General features: G+C 43.3%; 1 protein-coding gene across 2 annotated transcripts in view; it reads right to left on the reverse strand.

The window, feature by feature from the left end:
* The window catches only part of gse1b (Gse1 coiled-coil protein b), a 162,099-nt gene that overhangs the window by 58,481 nt on the left and 80,164 nt on the right, over positions 1-23,454 (reverse strand). Inside the window, exon 1 of one of the 2 annotated variants that reach the window (XM_030719505.1) lies at positions 4,272-4,627. The exons of the other annotated variant lie outside the window; for it this stretch is intronic. Coding sequence (XP_030575365.1) covers positions 4,272-4,308 — 37 coding nt within the window. The 5' untranslated portion in view covers positions 4,309-4,627. Of the gene's footprint in view, positions 1-4,271; positions 4,628-23,454 lie in introns of those variants that run through there. 2 annotated transcript variants of the gene reach the window in all.

Here is a 23,454-nt window from a genome sequence, read left to right on the forward strand (position 1 = left end):
GCGAGGGCCACAGGTGTGGAGGGTCAGGGTTTAACAACTCCCAGGTTTACGAGGAGACTAACAGGGCAGCCGGAGAGACACGGCACCGCCAACCTTTACAGCCACGACTGGGGCAGAACCACCTGCGGACTGGCGTGGAACAGATGCCACATCGAGAATGGGTCACAGCTTTTATAGCAAGGGCAGAGTGAGGGAGAGAGAGCAGGAGAGAGAAAGGGCGAGAGAGTCAGTAGTCCATCACCGTGACTGCTTTACTGCTGCTACTGCCATCTAATGACAGAGCTGTCAGAGCGCATGGAGTGGGAGGAATGGAGCGATGGAAGGACCGAGGAGCAAAGGGGGAGTAAAATAGATAAATGGATACAATGATAGAGCGAAGTGAGGGATAAAAGCACAGTGGGAGGAGGAGAAAGATGCAGAGAGATGGGTCACACTTGAGTTGATGCTAGCATAAAGAGAGAAAGATGCAGTGGGGAGATTTGTAGGAATTGATCGGGGGAGATGGTCTCAGCTAGGAATAAAGAGAAGGAACAGGCAAAGGTACTGTAGTTAATTGGATATAATGATTTCACTACTTCACAGATAATCTTCTAACACAGTATGGACCCCTCTGCTGGTTTTTATCGATGAATGCTCTCCTGTGGCTTAGGTTAACAGTGTGCGATGGTTCTGCACATATCCACAAGCAAATTCACAATATGCACATTTACCCCCAAATCATCTCTACATACGGTACTCTAGCTTGTTTTTTTTTTTCTGAGCGAGCACTCAGTAATCACCAGTGATTAGTCTACACTCTGATCTAGGGCTTAACACCCAGCACGGCTCCTACACATATTGATTCCCTCTGTGTGTGCATGTGTCTGAAAGAGAGGAGAAAGGCGTTTTGGCCAGATTACCGTGTTTTCCTGAAATTCCTCCTGAGAAGGGAAGAGAAGAAGATCACAACAATTAAAGCGGTTTACTTCCAGATTTCTTTATCTGCTCATCTCGATAAAAATAAATGTCAGTTAAGACATTTGGTAACCCATGCATTTCAGTCTTTTTTTTGTATCCTGTCCTGACAAGTGGGTTGGCTTACAAAGTGGATGTCTGAATGAATCTGTCTACCTCAGGAGACTTCAAGTAGAGTCTGACGGGATTAGCTCTCAACACCAAAACCTTGTCAGTCTGTGGCCTGTCATAACAAAACTTCAGCCTTTCCTCCTCTTTAACCTCACTCCACCTTTCTCCTCATTGCTTCTGTGGTTTGTGGTTTCAGCCTCACAAGTTGTTTTTACTGTCACAGGCACAGACTCTGTTGCCCATCCTGTTTTCTCTAACTCTTACACCTTTTTTTTTTTGTCTTGGTTCTCAGCATGTAACCATCAGGGCAGAAGTACAAACACTACTGGGGGGAAAAACAACAATAGAAGTTCATTTGTGCATGGCAATGAAGGCTTATTAGACAAAAGCTTTGCCTAACATGGACACACCAAAAAAGATATAATACACGCAAACATTAAAAACTGGGCTTACAAAAAGGCAGATACGGAGGATGATCATTAGAAGGTGAAAGATGTGGGAAGAAAAATAGGGACATGGAGCTAGAAGAACAGTTACCTGAGGAGTGTAAAAGTGAGACGGGGGCATAGTGACAAGCAGTGACCATGACCCTCCTCCATTTTGAAGTGGTTGCTCCCTGGCTCTGCTCCACCTCGCCTGTGATGTAAATGCAACCCAAGTTCAAGTGCTTCTCCTTTGCACCTTTATCTCTACACCGCTCGCTGCTATTCTCTCTTAATACATTTCTTTCTCCACTTTCTTTGCCTTCTTCCCATCAATAACCACCCCCAACCCATTCCTCTTTATTTAACCCAACCTTTTTTGTTGTCAAATAATCATGGAGAACTAGCATGTGTCTGACATGGTCTCCAAGGCAACGGTGGTTAAGACGGGAAGGCAGGCAGGGGCTCATTTAGTGGCTGAATGAAAGAAGGGGGAAGAGAAGAAGCAACCCACAGTGCTGGGCACACGCACGCACGCATGCACGCACGCACGCACGCACACACACAGACCTTACTAGCTTTGGCCACTGTCACAACGAAGACCTGTGTCTCTAATCTGTGTGGCTCTCCCGCTGCAGGCTACATTGGTGTGAGAGGTTTAGGGATCACAAGGCGCACAGACATGCACAGATGCACGCGTGCACGCACAGACATAAACACAGAGTAATGAAGAGTGGGAAGAGGATCACAGATTCCATAGGAGAAATAAAGGAAGAGGAGGAGAAGGAGGATGAAGAGGGAAATAATGAAGATGACTGGGTGGTTAACGGGAGTCAGAGAGTCAAAGAGAGGAAGTCCCGAGGCATCAGAGAGGGAATGTGAGGAGATAAAGGAGGTTACAGCCAGCAACTGAATCCCTGTCTTCTTTTAAATGTCTCCTGTTTTTTGTCTCATCACATTCTGCCTGTTTCCACACACAGTCTCTCTCTGCTCGTTCTGGTTCATTCTTATAGTGCACTGTTTGATTCAAGCGTTACCTTGAAAATAAAGAGCCCTCTGGTCAGAGGCTTTGACACATGTAGAAAAGTAGTGCATTGAGTCTTTTGTCCTCCTCTCTAACCCCTGACACAAACACCTCTCTGTGTTTCTGTCTGTCTTTATTTCCCACACAGCAGGCACTCTGTGGCCTTTACCAGCAAATATCCATTTCAAAACCAGCCGTCTGAAAAGAGAAGTAGACTAGAAAGACACAGCAGACACGGCGAAGACAGGCACATGCTGAAGGAGGTTAAAAAAATAGGAGATAAAAAGCTGTTAAAGTTCGCAAATGACATCAGCCTATATTAAAGTACTTAGTTTTTGGTGTACTTCTTGGCTATTCAAGGAAAAAAAAGTATTTGTAGACATTTGGCAAGTGTCTCACTGTACCCTTAAAAGAGGTAATTACAGGTGTGACCTGAGTATTTTCGCTCTTAGGTTATTTGTTACCATTAATCTATAACTGGTAATCTTTGGAGTCCTCTGTGTTTCTGTGACATCCACAACAAAAAAGGTGCCTGAAACATTAAAAAAACATAACATAATGCAAAAGAAAATCACATAGAAAAAAGCAGCATGCACACAGCTAAATATTTTATTCAACCCAATTTGAAGGGCAACATATTTTACGTCGGTGCTGTGGGCTCACATCCTTAAACTAATACACAATTAATACAAAAAATGTGCTTGAACGAAAGAAAGACTTAAGCGGTCGGTCATGGTCTAACTGCACACTCTCCTGCTGACTAAAGCACATAAATTATTTATCTCTGCGAAGTGTTGAAGAAGTGTACTCAGTTAAGCTGCAGGGAGACAATATCCACACACAGATGAAAGCACACACTAAATGAAGGACAAGCACCCTTTTGCAGATTTAGGCTACAATATAAAACTGAATTACAGTTCGATTTAGATGACAAAAAAAAAAGGGTCCCGTAAACAACGATATGTATGTTTGAGTTGATGGAAGAATACAGAGAGGTATGCGAGTTTACAGTGTGTATGTCACGCAATCAAGCAGGAGGCAAAGCATTTAAATATTTATGGACAAATGAATACATACGCAAAAATAAAAGAATGATGAGCCCAACAGTGAGACACAGGCAGAGAAAAGTACTGCTTTTCTCAAGTTCTCTCGCTCGTTCTATCTTTCTACCTCGGTCTGTCATTCTCCCTTCCTCTCTCACTGCCCACTCTTGGCTGTCCTCTCCACAATCAGTGCCCAGTGAGCCATGAGACGCACTTAAGCGCCGACCGGCGGTAACCTCATGCCGCCCTAGTATTTTTTTTACACACACACACACACACGCACGCTCATACAAAACTGCAAGCATGCACATATGCAAGCATGCATACAAAACCCGTCCATATACACACAAGAAATAGACCAAACATCCAAAACTATACATTTGCTTCTCGACTCGCTGTGCTGAATAAAACAAACGCAGCCTGTTAGTGTCCTGTTTACCTGCTGACTTCCATAATAAAGAACTGAGAGGTACGCGAAACAGAGTGAGAGCTGCTGTCACACAGCATTACCAGCCACGGATCTCAGGTTCCAACCTCAGGACCAACAGCACAAAGACAAGTGTCTCTTCAGATGCACTCCAGAGCTAACCTCAAACCCCCAGAGCACTTTGTCACAACACGCAATTACACACACCCACACTGACACACATGCACATTTGGAAAATGAAATTAAACACACATTAATTTCCACCTCACAGGCAATCGACATTAGCTTACCTGGCAAGTAGTAAAGTGGTGCTTTTAGTCCAAACATGGTTTCTTTTTAAGTGTCATGAAGACAGAGCAACTTGTTTCAAATGTGCAGGCAGCAGCCCTGTCCTGGATGACTTCGACAGAGAGGGACTGTGCCTTCGCAGCCACCCAGAAATGAGGCTCTGTGTGTGGTGAGGATGGGCTGGGACTCAGCCTGTCATCCCTGCTTTCTGGTCCTTGCTAACCAAGCGTGAGGCTGGGACCGCCCAGCCAGCCAGGACGCACACACATACACAAACACTCAGACAGTCACACAGATACACACAGACAGAGCGGTGCAAGGGTCAACCCCAGAGCACGCCCGTGCTCTCAACCCCCTCACTCTTGCCCAAGATCCCAGGGGCAAAGGGTCACACACTTGCTGTTCGTTTCTAAGCAGCAGCAGGAAGCATTTTTTTTCTCGAGCTCTTTCTTACATGAACACACGCAAGCACACACACACCCGGGAGTCGGGACAGCCGGCGAGAGAGAGAGAGAGAGAGAGATGTAAAAGCTAGCGGTCCGGTGTCAGGAAGAGGTGAAAAGAGGAAGGAGGGAGAATAAACTCAGGCTGGGTAAATCCTGCAGACGAGAGCAACGACTGATTCCTAGGACTGTCTTTTATCCCTCTATCCAAGAAAGATGATCAGAGGAGAAACAGCTCTGCTTCCTCCGCTACTGCTGCCACTCTCTCTCGCTCTCTCATTTTCTCACCCTCCCTTCTCTCTCTCTCTCTCTCTCTCTCTCTCTCTCTCTCTCTCGCTCTCTCTCTCCCACTGCCGATACAGAAGGAAAGAGGTGGAGGAGAGGAGGAGAGAAGGAGGGCAGAATGAACTCCCTCCAGGCAACAACACTGCCAGATAGCAAGGAAGGGAGTATGTGTGTGTGTGTGTGTGTATGTGTGTGTGAGGGGGTTGGTGGTGTTAGAGCAAAAAAAAAAATAGGCAAGGGTACAGATGAGAGGGAAATACCAGCCAGTGCTGATGCTTCACCCGAGGAGGAGAATGGTCACAGTTCAATTTGGAGTTAGGGTGACAGCTGATTGGACAGCACCAGTGACAGCGAGAGGCCAACGACTATCAAGGGAGCATCTGTTCTCACTGTATCAGACAGTAGGAAAGCATCAACCCGTAGAGAGTGCAGAGAGTGTGTTGTGGGTCTTCAAGGGCAGCTCACAATAGAACAGCTACGTGTTTGGAGGAGGAAAATATAAAAGATCCCCCGCCTCCATTCTCTCCTCTGAAAATGAGAGTCCTCGTCTCTGTCTGCAAGTGTGTGGGTGCGTTTGTGTGTCCGTCTAGGAAACTTGGCTTGTGCAGTCTTCTGCACAGACTGCTCGCCATGCTGCGCCGACAGCAGACTTTCCCCCTTCTCTCTCGCTCTCTCTCTCTCTCCTCATCATACACACATACACACACACACACACACACACACACACACACACACACACACACACACACACACACACACACAAATAAACGCACAAAACATGCTGTGTTATGCCCCCTGCTCCACACAAAAACCTGACTGAGATGGTGGCAATAGGGGTGAGGAGTTAACTATCTGCTGGGAAGCATCCATGCCAAAGAATACCAGCCACAAAAACAGCAGGATTGGGGGCAAGAGCAAGAAAGCAAAGGGGTAAAAAGAAGAGAAAAGATAGATGATGCAGAAATAGTCTACCAGGGTATTTTGTCCCCTGGACTAACTTGCTCTCCAACCCATTCTATAAGAAAGAGGGAGAAGGAAGCACACTGAGGGGTCCCATGACTTCTGGAAGAATCAGAGGACACAACACACATCCAGTGAAAAAAAAGCAGGAGTGCGAAAGGCATGCTCGCAGGCAAAAAGGACAAATAAGGACTGATGACTGAAGAAAGATGGAGAGACAGACAGAAGGAGAGACAAGCACAAAGAGAAAGGGGAATCTAGAGACTGAGATAAGGAGGAAAGCAGATAGGAGGGGGGGGCAAAGTTCCTGTTATCAATATAAATGTTTAAATAAGACAAGCACAATGTGTCAGCAGTTTGTAGTATGTGTAACCTTTAACACAAAGGTGGATCAGTAAGTTCAGCACGTTCACATTTATGGACCCTTCATACTATATTCTTTACAGTTAAACGTGTGCAAACATCGCACACGTTTGCTGAGAGACACATGCGTGGTTCTGTGCTCTTTTGCACAGGTGTGTGTACGTGAGGTACGTGTTGAAGTGTCTCACACCTTGTGAGGCAGGTTGGGAGGTGATGTGTCCCACTGAGGTGCAACACCACCTAGTCCGATGACACATCGGCAGACAAAGACAGACAGAGAACTAAAAATACGGCATCCAATTTCCGGAAGTTGGATGACATGAAGATAAGGAGGACTGAAAAATGACAAGAAGATTTGTTTTTCAAACAATAGAGGCTTACGCATCGGTCCAGAATTTTTTCTTTCAATTACATTCAATAAAGATTTTAAATATATTTATATAAATCTTCTGAAGAGGACAAGTCAATTAAAACAACATCTAACGCTTTTATTACTACAAATACGTCTTCGAATAATGCTATGGGGCGGAGCAAACTCAAAATTGTTTGCCCAAAAATAGGTTATCCCGGTACTTCATAATCTGTTTTCGTCACTGCAACGACCAGTGTTACTAATTTGAAAGAGAACGACAATTACTGCACACTGAAAACACAGAACCACAGCAAAACCACTTGAAGACATCTGGTAAACTAAAGCCACTTAGTTCTAACAACTTTGTTAAAAAAGAATGATCAAACTGACAATTCCATCCATCCATCCATCCATCCATCTTCTGTTTATCTTGATTAGGGTCATGGGGGGCTTGAGCCTAACCCAACCACCACAGGGGGAGAGGCAGGGTGCATCCTGGACAGGGTGTTAGTTTGCCGCAGGGTTAACACAGAGACAGACAACCACTCACGCTCACATTCACACCTACGAATCACCTACGAATTTCGAATCACCAATTAACCTAACTCCATGCAGGTCTTTGGACAGCTGGAGGAAGCAGAAGCACCCGGAGAAAACCCACACAGACACGGGGAGAACAACCAACGTCGACAGAGAAAGACTGAGGATCTTCATGCCGTGAGGCAGCGGTGTTAACCAACACACTACCAATGCCAGGGGGGAAAAGTGTACCCACTTGTGCACATGGGTTAATAAAAACAAACAAAAAAACCCCCACTATTTACGTGAAAATGAAGGAATGTCAGATTTTGGTCATACGGTAAAACATTTGCCATATGGCGATTGCGCCTTAGGCTTAGATTTAGGAGGTTTATCCACAATGAGGCTGCTGCTTGAGGAATGCATTATCTGTGCATGACTTCACAGAATATGAAAGAAAAAGTAGGTTGGCGTTACAGTGACAGAGAAGTAGTGGGGGGAAAAAAAAAGGGAATGAATTATTTTCCTTTTATGCCACAAAATTCACTGTAGTTTTGAATCACTTGTTTCAGTTTCATTAAATACACAAAAATAGGCATAAAGATTAGGCAAACTACTATCACTATGGGAATATAATAAATGTAACTAAACTATTAGCAAGCTAATGCTGTTGGATACAATGCTGTTGGAAAAAGGCACAAAAGTCCTTTGAGAGGTGGGGGAGCCACAAGAGTCACATTTTCAATATGTTGAACCAAAAGTCCTGACCTCACAATTGCAAAACGCATGCTCGGCTGCTTAAGCCAATGTTAACAATGCATTTTGGCATGCAGACTGGGTGATTGAAAGTACTTTTGTTACAATGGTGACAAAATGTGAAATAGCATGTAAAATGCTTGATAGGACAGATGCAATATGTGCCATTTAAAAGTAATTCCTTATGTTAGTTAATACAGAAACATAACTGGCAGCTGATGATGTAAAATTTCCAAACAGCAGCTATCCTCTTTCCTTTAGAAAAAACCCTAAGCATTCATTTTTGTATAGCAGGAGGACTTTTTGTAATAAACACATGAAACACAACAAGTTTCTAAAGCAAACTGAGATTAAACTAATTTTGTTTTATACTAGTAAGTGAGAAAAAGAGCCGTAACGTCACAGGTTACTGTCTTGAAATCTAATCATGTGGGTTATTTCAGTGATGGAAAGTGGCACTGACAGGTAACGATAAAGAATTATGTGTCTGCTTTTTCATGTTGCTGCTCATTAAGGGACAGGCAATGCTGGAGAATAGCTATTGTCCTCTGTTATTCGAGGTAGTGTAATGAGTCACAGTTGACAAGTGCACTGCAGAAGAAGAAACGCACATGGAGGCACTCTCTCTCTCTCTCTCTCTCTCTCTCTCACACACACACACACACACACACACACACACACACACACACACACACACACACACAGACACACACACAGACTCTCTGAAAGGGTATAAAAGCTCCCTGGGGACCAAGGCAGCGTGTGAGACTGAAACACTGTGATCAAGAACTAACAGGGAGAGGGAAAGAACAAGAGAGGGGAAGAACAAAAACAAGTGAAAAGGGGGTTTAAAAAAAGAATAAAATTAAAACAGGATGGAAAGGAACGCACACTCAGCTGACAAAGACAGGAATGAAAACAGGTAGAGAGACAGAGAAAGAGAGAGATTATATATTCCTTAATTCTTTGGCAATATTCAGAGAAAGCAAGCCTGAGCTCAGCCACACATACTGTACACATACACACATATATAAACCTGCCATGCTCACTTCCTGTCAACCCACTATACCATTGTCTTCCCTACATCCCCCCCTTCAAAGACATAATCACTCTCTGAAGCATTGTGCCTGAGTGTGCCTGAGTGTGCCTGAGTGTGCGTGTGTGCACGCGCGTGTGTGCGCATGTGTTTGCTGGTGGGAGAGGGTTGAAAGTATGACTTCTTTCACAGCAGGGAGTGCAAAGATAAGGCATCACTATAATCTTTACCTACCCCACACAGCCTCGAGAGTGCCAAATAGACTAAAGATAAACACACACACAAACATACACCGTGCACTCCTGTAACATGCTGCACTCTGGCGTGAATGCAAAAAGTGAAGGTGTGGGATTCTCAAAGAGAAGAAAGAAATAAAGCCTGAGCTGCATGCAACATCACAAGCGTGGATGCGCAATCAAAAACAGAAGTGTCAGGGACTTCCGATGTAAATTTAAGGAAATTTAAGTCTTTAAATGGGATCTTTAATTGGACCATAATCATTATATAACTGAATACAAAAAAAGGCACTAATTGTGTTTATGAAATAGAAATCCTTTTTACTTTGCACAACCTAACAGATACTACCCAACTGTTCTTCACATGCGGCAACTTATAAGTGTAACAAATGACAACCTGAAACCGTGACATTAGGCGTAAACATATTTAAAAGCATGCGGTGATACCGTTTCACTGATTATCTCTGTGTCAGCAAGGATAGCCAGTAATTATGAAAGGAAACGTGTGTGAAGTGATACCATGCTAAGCAAAAATCTTCACAACGCAATCCTGCTTTAAGTAAAAAAAAAAAAAGTTTAATATTGTAAATAAATGTCCAAATATGGGATAAATAATTTCTTATCTTATCTTAGCCTTTCCCAACCCTGCACGTAAATGCCCTACAGAGCAACCAACCATCTTACATTAAGGGTGTGGCAAAATATCAAAATTGCAATATATTCTATCACTTTCTCTTGTGGTACAATTATCAAGATGCAGGTACCGAATACAGAAGTCCTTAATAAAATATGCAGCCGCTCTAAACAGATTCCCCCAACACTGAAGTACTGACCTACAAAACACAGTACTTGATGACTCCTCGAGGTGGCGCAGCAAAGATGGTTGAAACCCCGATGACCTCCAGATCTCCCTGATCAAAACTGCTCGCAGCACAAACTGAACCGTGGACGGATGGATGTTGAATTGTTTTAACACAGAAAAGAGGTTGCATCAGACATATAAATCTGACTGTTGCAATGGTGGAATTCAATGCAACTCTCTTTGTTTTTTTCTTAAGAAGTATACGAATGTCGACACTGCTGACAAACCTGGAGTTGAGCACACGCCCACTTTGAGTAATATTTGTATTTTTGTCTCTTCAGTTACTCAGGTATTGTGATGTACTGTCTGATTTTCTTGCAACGTATCAAGCAATGTATCCTAATATCTTTATTGTGGGCAATGTTTTGTAATGTTACTTACTGTGAGCTACTCTGTGAGCTCTACTTTTACCTTGAATGGCTTTAGCAAGCAGAAAAGACATGAGAGGAGGAGAGGAGAGGTTTTATTTGTAAAAAAAATAAGCTGCACTTAAGCGTGTCCACATCAAATATGATGAGAAATAATATCGTCACCCTTCACTCACCCTTATCTGCTAAGACTTGCACCCGCTCCACCATTACGCACACCCATTTAGCCTGACCTCGCACTGGTGATTAGAAGCTTGTGAAGTGTGTGAGCATGTGTGCGTGTATGTATCAGTCTTTGTGTGTGTGATGCTTCTCTCTGTATGCTAATCACAGCCTAGCACTGAGAATTAATTTGCAAATGTGTCATTACCCATCAGGCTCAGCAGCAATAACCCTGCAATTACACAACTCTCACTTGGCCAGCTGAGCACCACACACACGTGCAGGCAAATGGATGGGTACATGCACATGCACGCACAATACACACACACACACACACACACACACACACACACACACACACACACACACACACACACACACACACACACACACACACACACACACACTCACAACTGGACTAAATGAAAAAGTTCTGATATAGAGATGCAATATTTGGGTTATATTTCACCCTGCTTTACTGCAAAGGAAAAAAACAACAACAACAACAACAACAAAACACCCACAATTCTTTATATCCAGGAGCTATCCGGTGTGTTTAGAGTCTAATCGCACCTCCTCACCTCAGTGTCAACAGGACAACAACCGAGGTCTGTTGTGCACTTTCACTCACTTCTGTTTCTTTCCAGCATTATCCAGGAGTGTGGCCTCGCTAAGAACTTCAACAGCACCACACAGAGCTGTGTGATGCTGCTGAGAGATTACTGATACAACTGACAAACGTGCATGTGTGTGCATGATTTTAAGCACTTACCTGTGAAGTGAGGCATCAGGATGAGAGGTGAAGTGCGCAGTGGCCATGAGGAGGAGGACAGTTGACATGGAAAAGAAAGAACACAAAGCTGTGAGTATCCATGTTTTATATTTCAGGTTGGAAATGCTTAAATGTACCTTTTTTTTTTTTTTAAACAGCACCTTTAAACACTTTGGGCTCCAACATATAGACAAATAAATGAAAATACTGGATAAGAGATTGGTAAAATCACAACAATTCATATGCTTCTTTGCAGGGTTGGAGGTGCTCACCGAAAAGGCTGGTGGTATTAAAAATAGCCTGTGTATTCAGTATATCTTATTATCCTAACCTGCTGCCTTATATTAAACATCAGGTGTTCTTCGACTCCGAAGCTGAGAAAAGACTGACACTATTTACCATTTGAGCTGCTAGATGAGGTTTAAGGTTGTTAGCCCACAACAACGTTTTAAGTACCTCCCTCGGTTTCAAAGTTGAGGTCAAGAAAGGGTGAGAGTAAAACTAAATGTTTGCTCTGTCACTGGATGCAGACCACCTGCTCTTAAAATCTGCTTCACACATCACATAACCTTATACGGTTCCAGCTCCAACACAAATCTGCATCTCCTACAAGAAACTAGCTTTAGTGGCACACACTCATCTAAAACACGCCACACTCCTGTCACAAATACTTCAACACTTTTCACACACACACTAAATCCGATGCTGACCCCGTGGCCCTGTGCTTGTGTGACACCAAACGTGTGTAGACGTGTATGTGTAATGTATGTGTCTTTCGCCATACCGTAACCTTGTCCACACTGAGTTGAAATCAAATAAAAAGCATCTATGCTAGACACAAGGCTAAGACTGAATTCAGTTTATCAACAGGGAAATAATAGTAATAAATATTTTAAAAATGCTAAAAGGATTCATGTTTTTGATAAAGTTATGCAGTTCTGGCAGACATGGCAAAAACCTTCAAACCTAAAAAGAGAAAGGAGAAATTTGACGGTTAAACTAAAAGAATAACAGGTCACCAGCCAACAACTGGTGAGGCTTCTGCATTTATTAATAAAAGAAAAAGGATAGTGAAGATAAACACTCGAATTGCAAGTTAATAGATAAATATACAAGAGGCAGCGCTGGCAAATAACACTGCAAGACAGAATGCTATGCTATTTATTCTGCACGAATATCTGAAAACTTTAAGCATCGACAGCCAAGGTCTGGAGAAGTTCTTGTCAAAATATTCGACTACTGACTGACTACACACAGCACATCTGCTCTGATGTGCTGCTCTTCTACTCAGGGGAATTTGCATTAATACTGCAACTAGCTACACGGCTGCAAATATAGTTCCAGATAAATGTGTTACAGTACTGATACAGATATTAGCAAAATAACTGCTCAGACAGAGTCAATCAACAGTCACATTTTACTTTAGAAGAGACATTTTTTGCACTCCTGTGGCCACTGCATGTTCATTTTTTGTGTGTGTATGTGTATGTGTGTGTGACCTTCTTGCTGCTGGAATAATAGCGATCAGATAAACACATTGTGCCACGCTCCACCTGAGCTGCCACTTATTTGTGTTTGACATTCTCTGTGTGGCCTTTGTTTCAACCAGTGTTTATCCTTGTGATAGTGAACTGCAAGAATGTTGTGACTCACAAACCAACAAAATTTCTCACTAAACGCACAGATTTGCTTTTACATTGCAGAAAAGAAAATGAATCTTTTAGCACTTGCACCTGAGTTTGGATTAAGTTACTTATTAAAATGGATGATTTGTACAATATGGATGGTGATGCAAACATGATGCCTCTTGGCATTATTTGCTTTAATTCGTGTTTTAACAGTCACAAATCCAGCCTGAACCTCCAACGCTGTCACTAACAAAATGGTTACTAGCATCTATTGTGACTCAATTATACACTCACATAGACCTACAAAGTCACTGGAAGCAGGTGGGGGGAGCTGGCCAGAGCTGACAAACTGATGTGCCGTCATATCATTTCCCTCCCACAATGCCTTGTGGCACACCTGCTTTCTAGCACAGACAACAGAAGCGTTCCTGTTCTCAGCTGAGGGAATGCATTGCGCCACACGTCTTTGCTCTGATGAGGCTTTTTATAGTCACTCAGCTCTCTTACCTGCATCCTCCGACTCTTCATCTGTCTCCATATCAAAGACATCAGATCTGCTGCTTCTCAGCAAGTCCCGTTGTTATTAGACAGAAGAGCAGAGAACCAGAGACAAAGTACTGAACCGGAGAAGAAGGAAGGAGGGGCTCTTTAAAAGTGCTGCTCATTTGATTAACAAATACGTGTTCACGTGTGTGCTGTATTCTTCTGTTTAATGTGTGTGCGTGTGTGTGTGTGTAGGGCATATGTGGGTGTGTGTCTTTGTAATCACCCAGAGGCAGGTGTATAGTATGCAAACGCAGCTGAGGAAGCCTAGAGAGCAGACACAGCAGGAGAATCCTGCTTTACAGCAACACCCTGAAAAAAAAAGCTGACAGGCTACACACACACACACACACACACACACACACACACACACACACACACACACACACACACGATTAGACACATACACATGTACGTAAACATGTGTATGTGTAGGAATAGCACACACAATTCAATATACATGATTTAATATTTAATTTCGTGCATGCATACGCATGAGGCTGAATCCACAGACACACTACAAACACACACACACACACACACACACACAGAGCCGTCGGCGGTGTGTTTTTCGCTTGACTTGTGCTCTCCTGTGACATTTCCTCATTGGCTTGTTTGTCTCAATTATCCCTGCTTATTGGTTAACCCATTAACTTACACACAGGGAGGAGGAAAGGCGAGCGAGACAGAGAAAGAGAGAGAGAGAGAGAGAGAGCTGGATTATGGCTCGACCTGCCTTAGGCGTGTTGTGCATCACACAACTGTATGAGGCCACAAACACGGGCCTGGCCAGGCGCCAGGCAAACACACAAGTTGTACATGTAACAGGCAACAGAAAGCAGCTGATGGGACAGCAGAGAACCAGCACCGCAGGGCCTGTTTCAGGGCTCCACTGACCTTCTCCACTCACCATTGTGCTTTTGGATTTAGAACACACTACCTTACAACATGGTTTTAACTTTGTGCGCGCGCGAGTTTTGTAAGCATTTGGTAAGCACATCATGAGATGTGCCAACGTGTGTGCCTGTAACGTTTGTGTGTTGGACAACTGCCTGTGCGTTTGTGTGTAGAAGGAGGCTGCCTTGCCCTGTGTCAGGCCTCTGCTGTGCTCGGTAAGTGAGGCGTGCTAATACTGCGTGTGCTCAGGTTTCACGCATCAGCACACAGTCGAAGAGACTTACCCGAGGTCACAGACTGTCAACCCCCCACCCCCCCTTTTTCCTCCTCCCTCCTTTGACTCAATCCTTCCTTTTCTCTCACTAAATACTTTACCTTTAGCCAAGCTTCAACACTCCTTTTGCTCCCCTCCACTCCCCCAACTCTCCCACTTCGCTATCCTCCCTTCCCGCTGCCTCTCCTCCCTCCTCCTCTTCATCCCCAGAGAATTCCATCATGCTCAGTCTTTTAGTATCTTTCATGTCTTTTACCTGTCAACAGAGGAGAGAACGTGCGAGCCGCTCCCCAACAAAGGAAAAACACCCTCCTGTCATCTCAGAAAATGCTGCGGGGTGGAGGGGGCGCAGGGAGGGAGATCGACAGGGGGACAGAGCCAGGTAGATGGCACGGAAAGCGGAATGAAAAGGGAACTGTTGGGCAAAGGGAATAGAAATGTGAAGCGGGAGGTGGAACATTTTCTCCTATAATGCGTTAAACGTGCAAAACGTGTGCCATTCTTGAGCAATTTAGCTGCACATTTTAAATAGCAGACTCTTTCCAATGCTACTGTATCATGCCACTGAAGGCAACACACCCTCTCTTTGAACGACGAGCCCCTGTCCTAACGATAAAGACCAACTCATGTATGAAGCACCAAACTCTAACACACATGTGAACACAAGAACATAGACTTTCACGCATGACCTCCTCAGCTTCACACGGCTATAGTCTGTGAATCCTCGGGAGCTCAGTTCAGCTCCACCGCGCTCCACAGCAGTACCAGCAGCACACATTCACACGGGATAAAACTATAAGCCGTGCAATCCAATAGGCACCTCACTCAATCTGTGACTGTCTCTCTATCCCATGCCCAGTGTGTGCGCGCGCGTTTTGTGCGAGTGAATCCTTTGCTAGTACTAATCTGCTGGCACAGTCCCCGTCCTCATCGTTGCCCTCGTCTCCGTATTATTCTGGGATTAGCTTGTGTGTTAGCCTAGCCGCAGCCCACAGCCTGAGCTGGGGAGAGGCAGCCATCTTAGAACAATGCCTATTGATGAAACACTAAGAGGCTTGATTGGATTAATCATCTCTCGCGCTCCCTTTTTTCCCCTTCTCTAGCCGCCCCTCATTGTTCCCACTCCTCTACTGTTCCTCTTCTTTACTTCTGCCTTTCCCTCCTTCTCTTCAAAGCACAATAACACCCAGATTTTGTTGTCTCTCCTCGGTGAGGAGATGACGCTGTTAACACCCCCTTGCTGGATAACGAACACAAACAACAGGCTGGCGGTTTACGAGGGCACTTCAAGGTAAAAAGTAAACATCTAATTAAGAGGAGAATCAAATGGCTCCTAACTGCTTCTGTGTGGCAGTACATTTTACATTACAGCACTTAAATACCGAGGCCCTCCTTGATGAGAACAAAACACTGCCTAGGATAATGAATGTTTGATTATAATTAAGAATATAATCATAGGAAAAGGTTGAGAAGAAAACTGTATGGAGGAGTCAAATATGCCTTCTTTTTCTTTCTATGAAACACGCGAGCAAGAGCTGCCAAAATGTGCGAGATACGACAGCAGCGGCAGCACGGAAAGAGTGAAATAGGGGTGAATCTCTGCAGATTTGGCCTGCATTTAGTTGGGGCAGTCTACCAAGTGGCAGTCGCTAGCCTGGGCGGCCTTTGGCCTGCTGTCCCCACCAATCACATTCCAGCCCCGACTACGCCAGCGCGGACCCACAGCAACCCTCCAGCCTGGTGCCAAACGCCTGCGCACGCACACACAAACACACACCGGCAACCACAGCTCATGCAAACACTGCAGCCAACTCCATTTTCAAACATGGATAACAACTGAATTAACACTCTGTGATCCTCTGCCAAAGCAGAAGGATGCTCCTTTATATATTCAAACACACACTTGCACGCACGTCAACGCAAACACACAATTTATACACACACGCGCACACACACGCGCGCACACACACACGACACACAAGGGGCTGTTTGGGTGGAGTTATCTGTGTGTAGATTTTAAATGCATCACCCCCTTATGTCCCTTATGTCTCTCCTGTGTTCTCTCTGTGGCTCTGTTTCACTCTCACTCTGCCTTTTTGCTTGGTGCAAAGATAAAAGCAAATTACTGTCTCACGCTGGTGTTGTTAGCGTTAAAGCTATTTAAATGGTGGCACCTCTGTTTTATGCTTCAGTGTTTGGAACGCAGAAATTGGGTTGAAAACAAGGCCGAGTCAGAGCGGAGAGGGGATGAAGGAAGACGAGGCAAGGCCAGTTTTATAATGTAGCTGGGTCATCTTCTGGTCTCTGACCTGAAGCTCAAATCAGTCTAAAATGCAGCAATAATAATGATCAAACACACACCAACTTCTTATGCTGTGCTCTAACTCTTCTCTTCTCCTCCACATCTTATCCCTCTCTCCTGTTATTTGCTCCATCCAGGGCGAAAACTGAAATCCTCCCATCATATCACAGTTGTAATCTGACCACTTCTTTACCTCCCAAATTCCTCCTGATTTATTTTGCTGACCTTTTCCTCTGTGAGCCACATCTTCTTTGTTTCCATATAACAAATGCACCGGTATGGGCTGCTAATGTTGCACAAAACTGTAAAGATTTCCCGTACGAGCAAACGCAGGCAGACACACAAGATCTGAGGCTACTTTTCTTTTTGAACGCACCTATTGTCACAGCTATGAGCATGTAAAGATGTTTTTCTCTGTTTGAAAATCACAGTAGGCAAAAGATGGCAACTGGCTAAAAAAAAAAAAAAAAGGAAAGAGGCAATCACCTGATATTATAGCTATTCATCCTGCAGAGCAAAGAGCTGTTTGGTCCTCCACCAGCACAAAGGGGAAAAGGCCTTCCAAGAATCCCTCCTTTCTCTTTCCTCTCTGTCTTTTTCCACAGATTAATCTGTCCAACAGCCGTATAAATCTCTGCACTCGCTGTGGAGAAATGCTCTGTGTGGATCATTTATGTATGACAGAAAAAGGAGATAAACCTTGGTAAACCTCTCCAAGACCCTCAATGAAAAAAAAAAGTCCAAATCGAACTCAATATGTTTTTTTTTGTTTTGTTTTGTTTGTTTTTTTAGGTTTAAACTGACCTCATCTGACACGTGCTTTTACATTACCCATTAAAGTGTGAGTATTGTGTTGGATGTGCTGGTTGTTAAAGTGTCATGATCATTTACGACTGAGGTCAACATAAATTTTTTTTTTTTTTTTTTGCTTAAAGTCTGGGGGGGGGTTCAAAGGAAGGGGGTTAAGTGGGTGGTGGTGGGCCGTAACCATGGTACTGCTGAACTTGGTCACTGTGGGAAGAGACCTTTCGCAATGTCGAGGAAGGGGAGAGGAATTTTTGCAATAAATAACGGGGGGGAGGCGGGGTGTTTCTCTGAGCCTTCCTCTGTCAGAGTTCATGCAGAATAACTCAATACAATATAGTTGTCATCACATTAATAATAAATACTGGCAAACAAAAACATACTGAACAGAAATGTAGACTTTTATTCCAACTACCCCGCAGAGGCGTTGCACACTATATAATGCTATTTGTTAAACATCACTCCAGTACTAAACACAACCAATAGCACTAGGACTGTAAGAAACATTTAGTTCTACTATTCGCTGTGATTACAGTGATATTTTTTTTAAACGTTCATGCAGCAATTTTTTTCGTAAGTATGAAAATGAAAAAAAAAAAAAGATGTTATCCTGAACCCGTTTTAAACCTACTTTTCGCTCTTTAGATTAACATGTGTTCTCATCACCTGGCATTCATAAAATAACAGTCTATCCAATATTAATCAGTGCCTACTATATTTTTCATCTTCCAGGAACTGATTAACACTTCAACCCACAAGATGGAGATACCTCTATTTCACTTTTTTTTCTTCTTCTTTTTTTGGCAGCGTCTCCAAAGTGTGTATAAATCGTTCTTGACAGTTGGAATGGAAAGGCTTGTGTCTCCATGCAGGAACCTCTCCTATTAGATAGAGCTGATGATCAGAGTTTTCCAATTTTTTATTATTATTATTTTTTTTAATTTCAAAGAAGGAATTTGATCAAAGACTCTTGTGTTTCAGGACACTGTTATTGCAAAATTAGCTTCATCAATCTCTCTGACTGCAATCGCTATTAACAGATCTGATCTGTGAGTGCGTCCCTCCCCAGCTGTCTGTGCCATCTTAGCAATCTTCGAATACGGAGTGGAAGAAGTGTGATTTAGAGGATATTTGTTTGCATAGATAGAGCATAAGGTGTACTCGTGTGCGCATGATTGGTTTCCTGTCCCTGACAGTAAACAAACCAGCTGAATCTGTCAAAGAGGGAGTGAGGCACTTTTAGCAGTGACCAGTGCAGCAGGATTTACAGCACACTTACGATCACACCCTCAATTAGACCTACAGAATAATGTCTGTGTATGTGTGTGTGAGTGTGTGTGTGTGTGTGCTGAGTGGGATAATAACTACCGCACAGAATAGTGGGATGTAAAGGCTATGAGTAAGCACTGCAACGCTTCGATTTCCCCTCTCGCCATGATGTCACTGAATTTACTACTTGCTCTTGCTTAAGACCATACCCGCTGTAAATCACACACACACGCCCTCAGACGCACACACACACACACACACTCGCGCGCACGAGCTGCTGTCTGTGTACGGATTATGATGAGGAGCGGAGCGCAGAGGGACTGTGATGAAGGGGAAACAAACAGAGCATAGAGATGGATGATAGATGGCTCCACTCATTCAATGAGCCAGTCTGAGATGAACATACACTTAGGCAATACATTGCCTGGCCTCGGCCTCCATCTTCCTGTCTCCTGTTCTGCGACAGATAACTCTGTGGCACCTTGATGTGCTGATAGTACCACTGCAGACCAGCAACAGAAAGATGATTTCCAGGCAGATAGGCGGACCGCTGAACACCAGCCGTAGTAGAGCTGTGAGTCGTGGGCTGACACTACTAGCAGAGTGGTGACTCCCACTGAGTGGGGAATGGAGATAATAGAGGAGGGCCCACTCAAAGTCAAGCAGGGAGCAGTGTCAGGCAGGCTGGAGGTGACCAGAAGGGAGAGTAATTGCCTCACCACATTCAAGGTGCTTGAAATGATCTGTGACCCGTTCCAAGTGTGTGCACTTGAGGGAGGGGCGAGATACATATTGTGCAAGAGAGGCATAGGGCAAGAGAGAGAAATGACTGTTGCAAATGCCCATTTCCTGCTGCCGTGGGGTCACGCCTGAGCCAGGAAGTGTGGGATGGAGTGGAAGGTGGAATAACGAAGGGATAATCTTGTCTGAGCTCCAGTGAGAGAGGGCAGGGGGCTTGTTATGAGAAAATGAAAGGGGAGAGGTGGAGGAAAGGAGAGCCATGGGCCATTAGAGACACCTCTGCTACACATAATAGCAGGTAGTGGAAAAAAGGGCTGCAAGCAGCCAAGTGGAGTTCAGGTGAGAGAGGGAGCGAGTAGGAGCAATACGTTTCCTGTGCAAAAACCGCTACTAAAACAAAGTTACACTTGCTCATACAGAATAACCAACATGTTGTTTGTCACTGCATGCATGCTGACATAAGCAATGTAAAGCAATGTTTTTTGGTGATTATTTGTATATGAATCCTTCCTAACCCTTCTCATCTTCTAACTGCCCTCTGGCACAAACTGCCTAATCAGAAGGTATCTGCTGGGTTATGACTTAAAAGCATAAAAAAGGGGAGTGTGTCAGAGGTTTACCCACGCTACTATGAACACAGATAGGTCCTCAGATCCTCCCCAAACCTTGACGCTTCTCCCATTCACTCTATTTATCCCTCACTGACTTACATGCTTCACTTCCTGTGCTTATTCTCACCAGCATTTACTGAGCTAATTAATGGGGCAGAAGGTTGAGTACTGCTCAACTAAGACAGCTCCTTCTCTTTGTCTCTTGCACATGTGGATAACTGCATACAGAAAAGGAGAACGCCTTACAAGAAGAGACAGGGGGTGGGGAGGAAACAGAAGGATACATTAACTTCTGTGACAAACCATGCTGTTGTTGTTGTTAGAATTTAAGAGCTGCCGGGGATTGCTTTTCTTTTCCAAATTAAATGTTGTGGGAGACACTGCGTGAGGTTCAATATGTCTTAAAGAAAATGCTCCGCCGACCCAAAGCCACAAGATGCAGATAAGCAAACGTGAAGTGACTGAATCAGTGACTGACTGAGTAAAGGTAGCTTCAGACTTTGGAAAAACAATGATTGCGTGACTTTATTGCATGCCACACAGTGCAAGAAGGATCTAATGAAATCTTGATCTGAGTCTGTGTCAGACCATACATGGTGAATCAAAGGGCTCCATGTAGCCTGTATCAGCTCGTGTCATCTGTGCTTCTCTTACTTATTAAAAATGCAGCCCCTGCAGTTTTTCTTTTTGCCTCTGTCTTATGGGCCTGCGTTCCTAAATGTTATTCAGAAATAGCCTGCACAATATGTCAGGCTCTGCAATACTGTGCAGAGCTGACTTAATATCAGCATTATGAGTCTAAATTAATACATCAAGTCCTGCACCCTTACAAACGATGCACTTAAGTTTCTGCCCAGCTACTCTACTGGTGCGTTTTGCACATAAGACCAGCATCAATTTAGTAGTGGCACATATGAGATACAAGGTAAAAAACAATCTCACAAAGTTTGAGTATTCTTTTCCATACTTACCTAGATTGCCTGTGCTACAAGAAAGTCATTACACTGAGGAAAGCTTATACATTAAGTAGATGTGCACTGTCTCTGTCTCCCTGCTGGCTCACACAGTGCAAGTTGCAAAGTTCCATGTCTTTCAGCGCTGGGTTCATCCTCTCAAAAGTGGATGAGAGCAAGCTTTAATTTGATGATGGCAAATTGCAGAAAGGAGCAGAGAGAGAGAGGAAGGGACAAAGAGAGCCCAGGAGGAAAACAGATGTACTGTAGCTGCAGGAGAGCAAAAAGCACAGCTTTTATTCAGAGGCTGTGCTGAGAGAAATGTCACCTTATTATTAGAGTAGAAAGGCCATTCTCTGCTATCTGAGAAACATGACACTCAACGTACTTTTACAAAATGTGTGGGTCATTCAGTTTGAGGGCATTTCAAGAGCGAGGATGATTTCTCAGTCTATTATATGTAAAGCGATTTTTAATAAACATTGTTTTTTTGTCACTTTAATTCTCCTTTTACAAAAGCAGGCAAACATATTAGTGATTTTTACATATTTTATATTATGTAAAAAAAAATACAAGAAATGTAAATAAAACTGTTATGAAATAAATAAATGAAGTTGGTAATAAATGCATCGAAATAATGTCAAAAAAAATAATCAGTGGTATTAAATAACTGCTTTTAAAAAAATCAGCTTTTTTCCTTTTTCTTTTTGTCTTTAAAGAAGCAGAGTTAGGAATTTCGAGGGTTCCCAGTGGATGTTAAAGAAGACATTTGTTTGCTCAAATACGAGCTATAAGCACTTTACAAAGCACTGTTTTTATGAGATGGTTTTGGACTTTTTCTGCCCCTTAGTGGTCAAAATTCCATTAGCTTTTTCTTTTCTTTTTTGTGTGTGTGTGTTTTAAATTGTCCTTGAATCACATAAGGAACCCAGAAACAGTCACAGTAACACTTTAAGTTAAAGAACTTTAAATGAGAAAAGCCACTTTAACTTTTAATTCTGCTTCAGTAAAGTGAACATTGTATTTTAACTGCTCAGTGCTTTACATTTATTTACAAGGTCAACATTTCAGATGTAAGAAAAAAGAAGCTGCTCAGTTTGCACTATGGTACTTATAAACTAGTGTGGATGCAGTAAGCTCCACAATCTCTGCATTTATTGGAAAGTGTGCTTAGTAAAAAGTACTCATTCAATGAATCTCATGTTTTGTCGTGTATTAAAATCACCTCACTTTTAGCCTTGCATTCAATTTCATCATTTGTTCTCAAAGAGCTGGAAAGCGTATGCAACAACAAAAAGGAAAATGTAACATCAAATCCACTCAACACTAGATTACAGACAGAGAAAAAAAAAAAGAAGCTGAGAGACCAAGAAAATTCGTTATAAGCAATCATTAGCTACGGAGCCCCAAAGTCTCCATCCCCACTTTATTTATTTTCTGCTTCCTAACTCAACCTTTTTGCCTCGTTTCCTTTGTACCTTTAAAATCTGAGCTGGACCGAATCACTCACTATATCTGCAGAGGTGTCACGCTAAAATTCTCTTCCCGCTTTCTGTCTCTGCTCTGCTCATTTATAGTCAGTTTGGACACACAAGCACAACTACGAGCTGTTGTGTTTTCGTTATGCTTCTAGATGCGAACGCATCTGAGCGGTCGAACCAGACACAGATAATAATGAGGAACTCGCCATGACAAATTCTGTTTGTAGAATACCCCTGTACCAGCTGAGGCTGGATATTGCAGTGCCTTTTTTTGTGCGTGTTTCTTTGTATGCAAACACGGTATATCCACATAAACAGCGCAAGCTATATTAGCTGTGAGACCACTAAGCAATATGCATCTTGTACTGGATTCAGAATATGATACTTTTTCAATTTTTTGACATCCTACACTCAGGCTTTTTTTTTTTTTTTTTTAAATCAACTCATTAGTCATTTTTTAAAATCACTGCATCAATCAATGGACTCTTCACAGAGAACTCTTCTGCAGCAGGAACCGACTGCACTTAGTTTACTTGGTCGATAATTCTGGAAAATCATCTGTGGTGTA

This window comes from Archocentrus centrarchus, chromosome 3, assembly GCF_007364275.1.
Source record: "Archocentrus centrarchus isolate MPI-CPG fArcCen1 chromosome 3, fArcCen1, whole genome shotgun sequence".
Taxonomy (NCBI): Eukaryota; Metazoa; Chordata; class Actinopteri; order Cichliformes; family Cichlidae; genus Archocentrus; species Archocentrus centrarchus.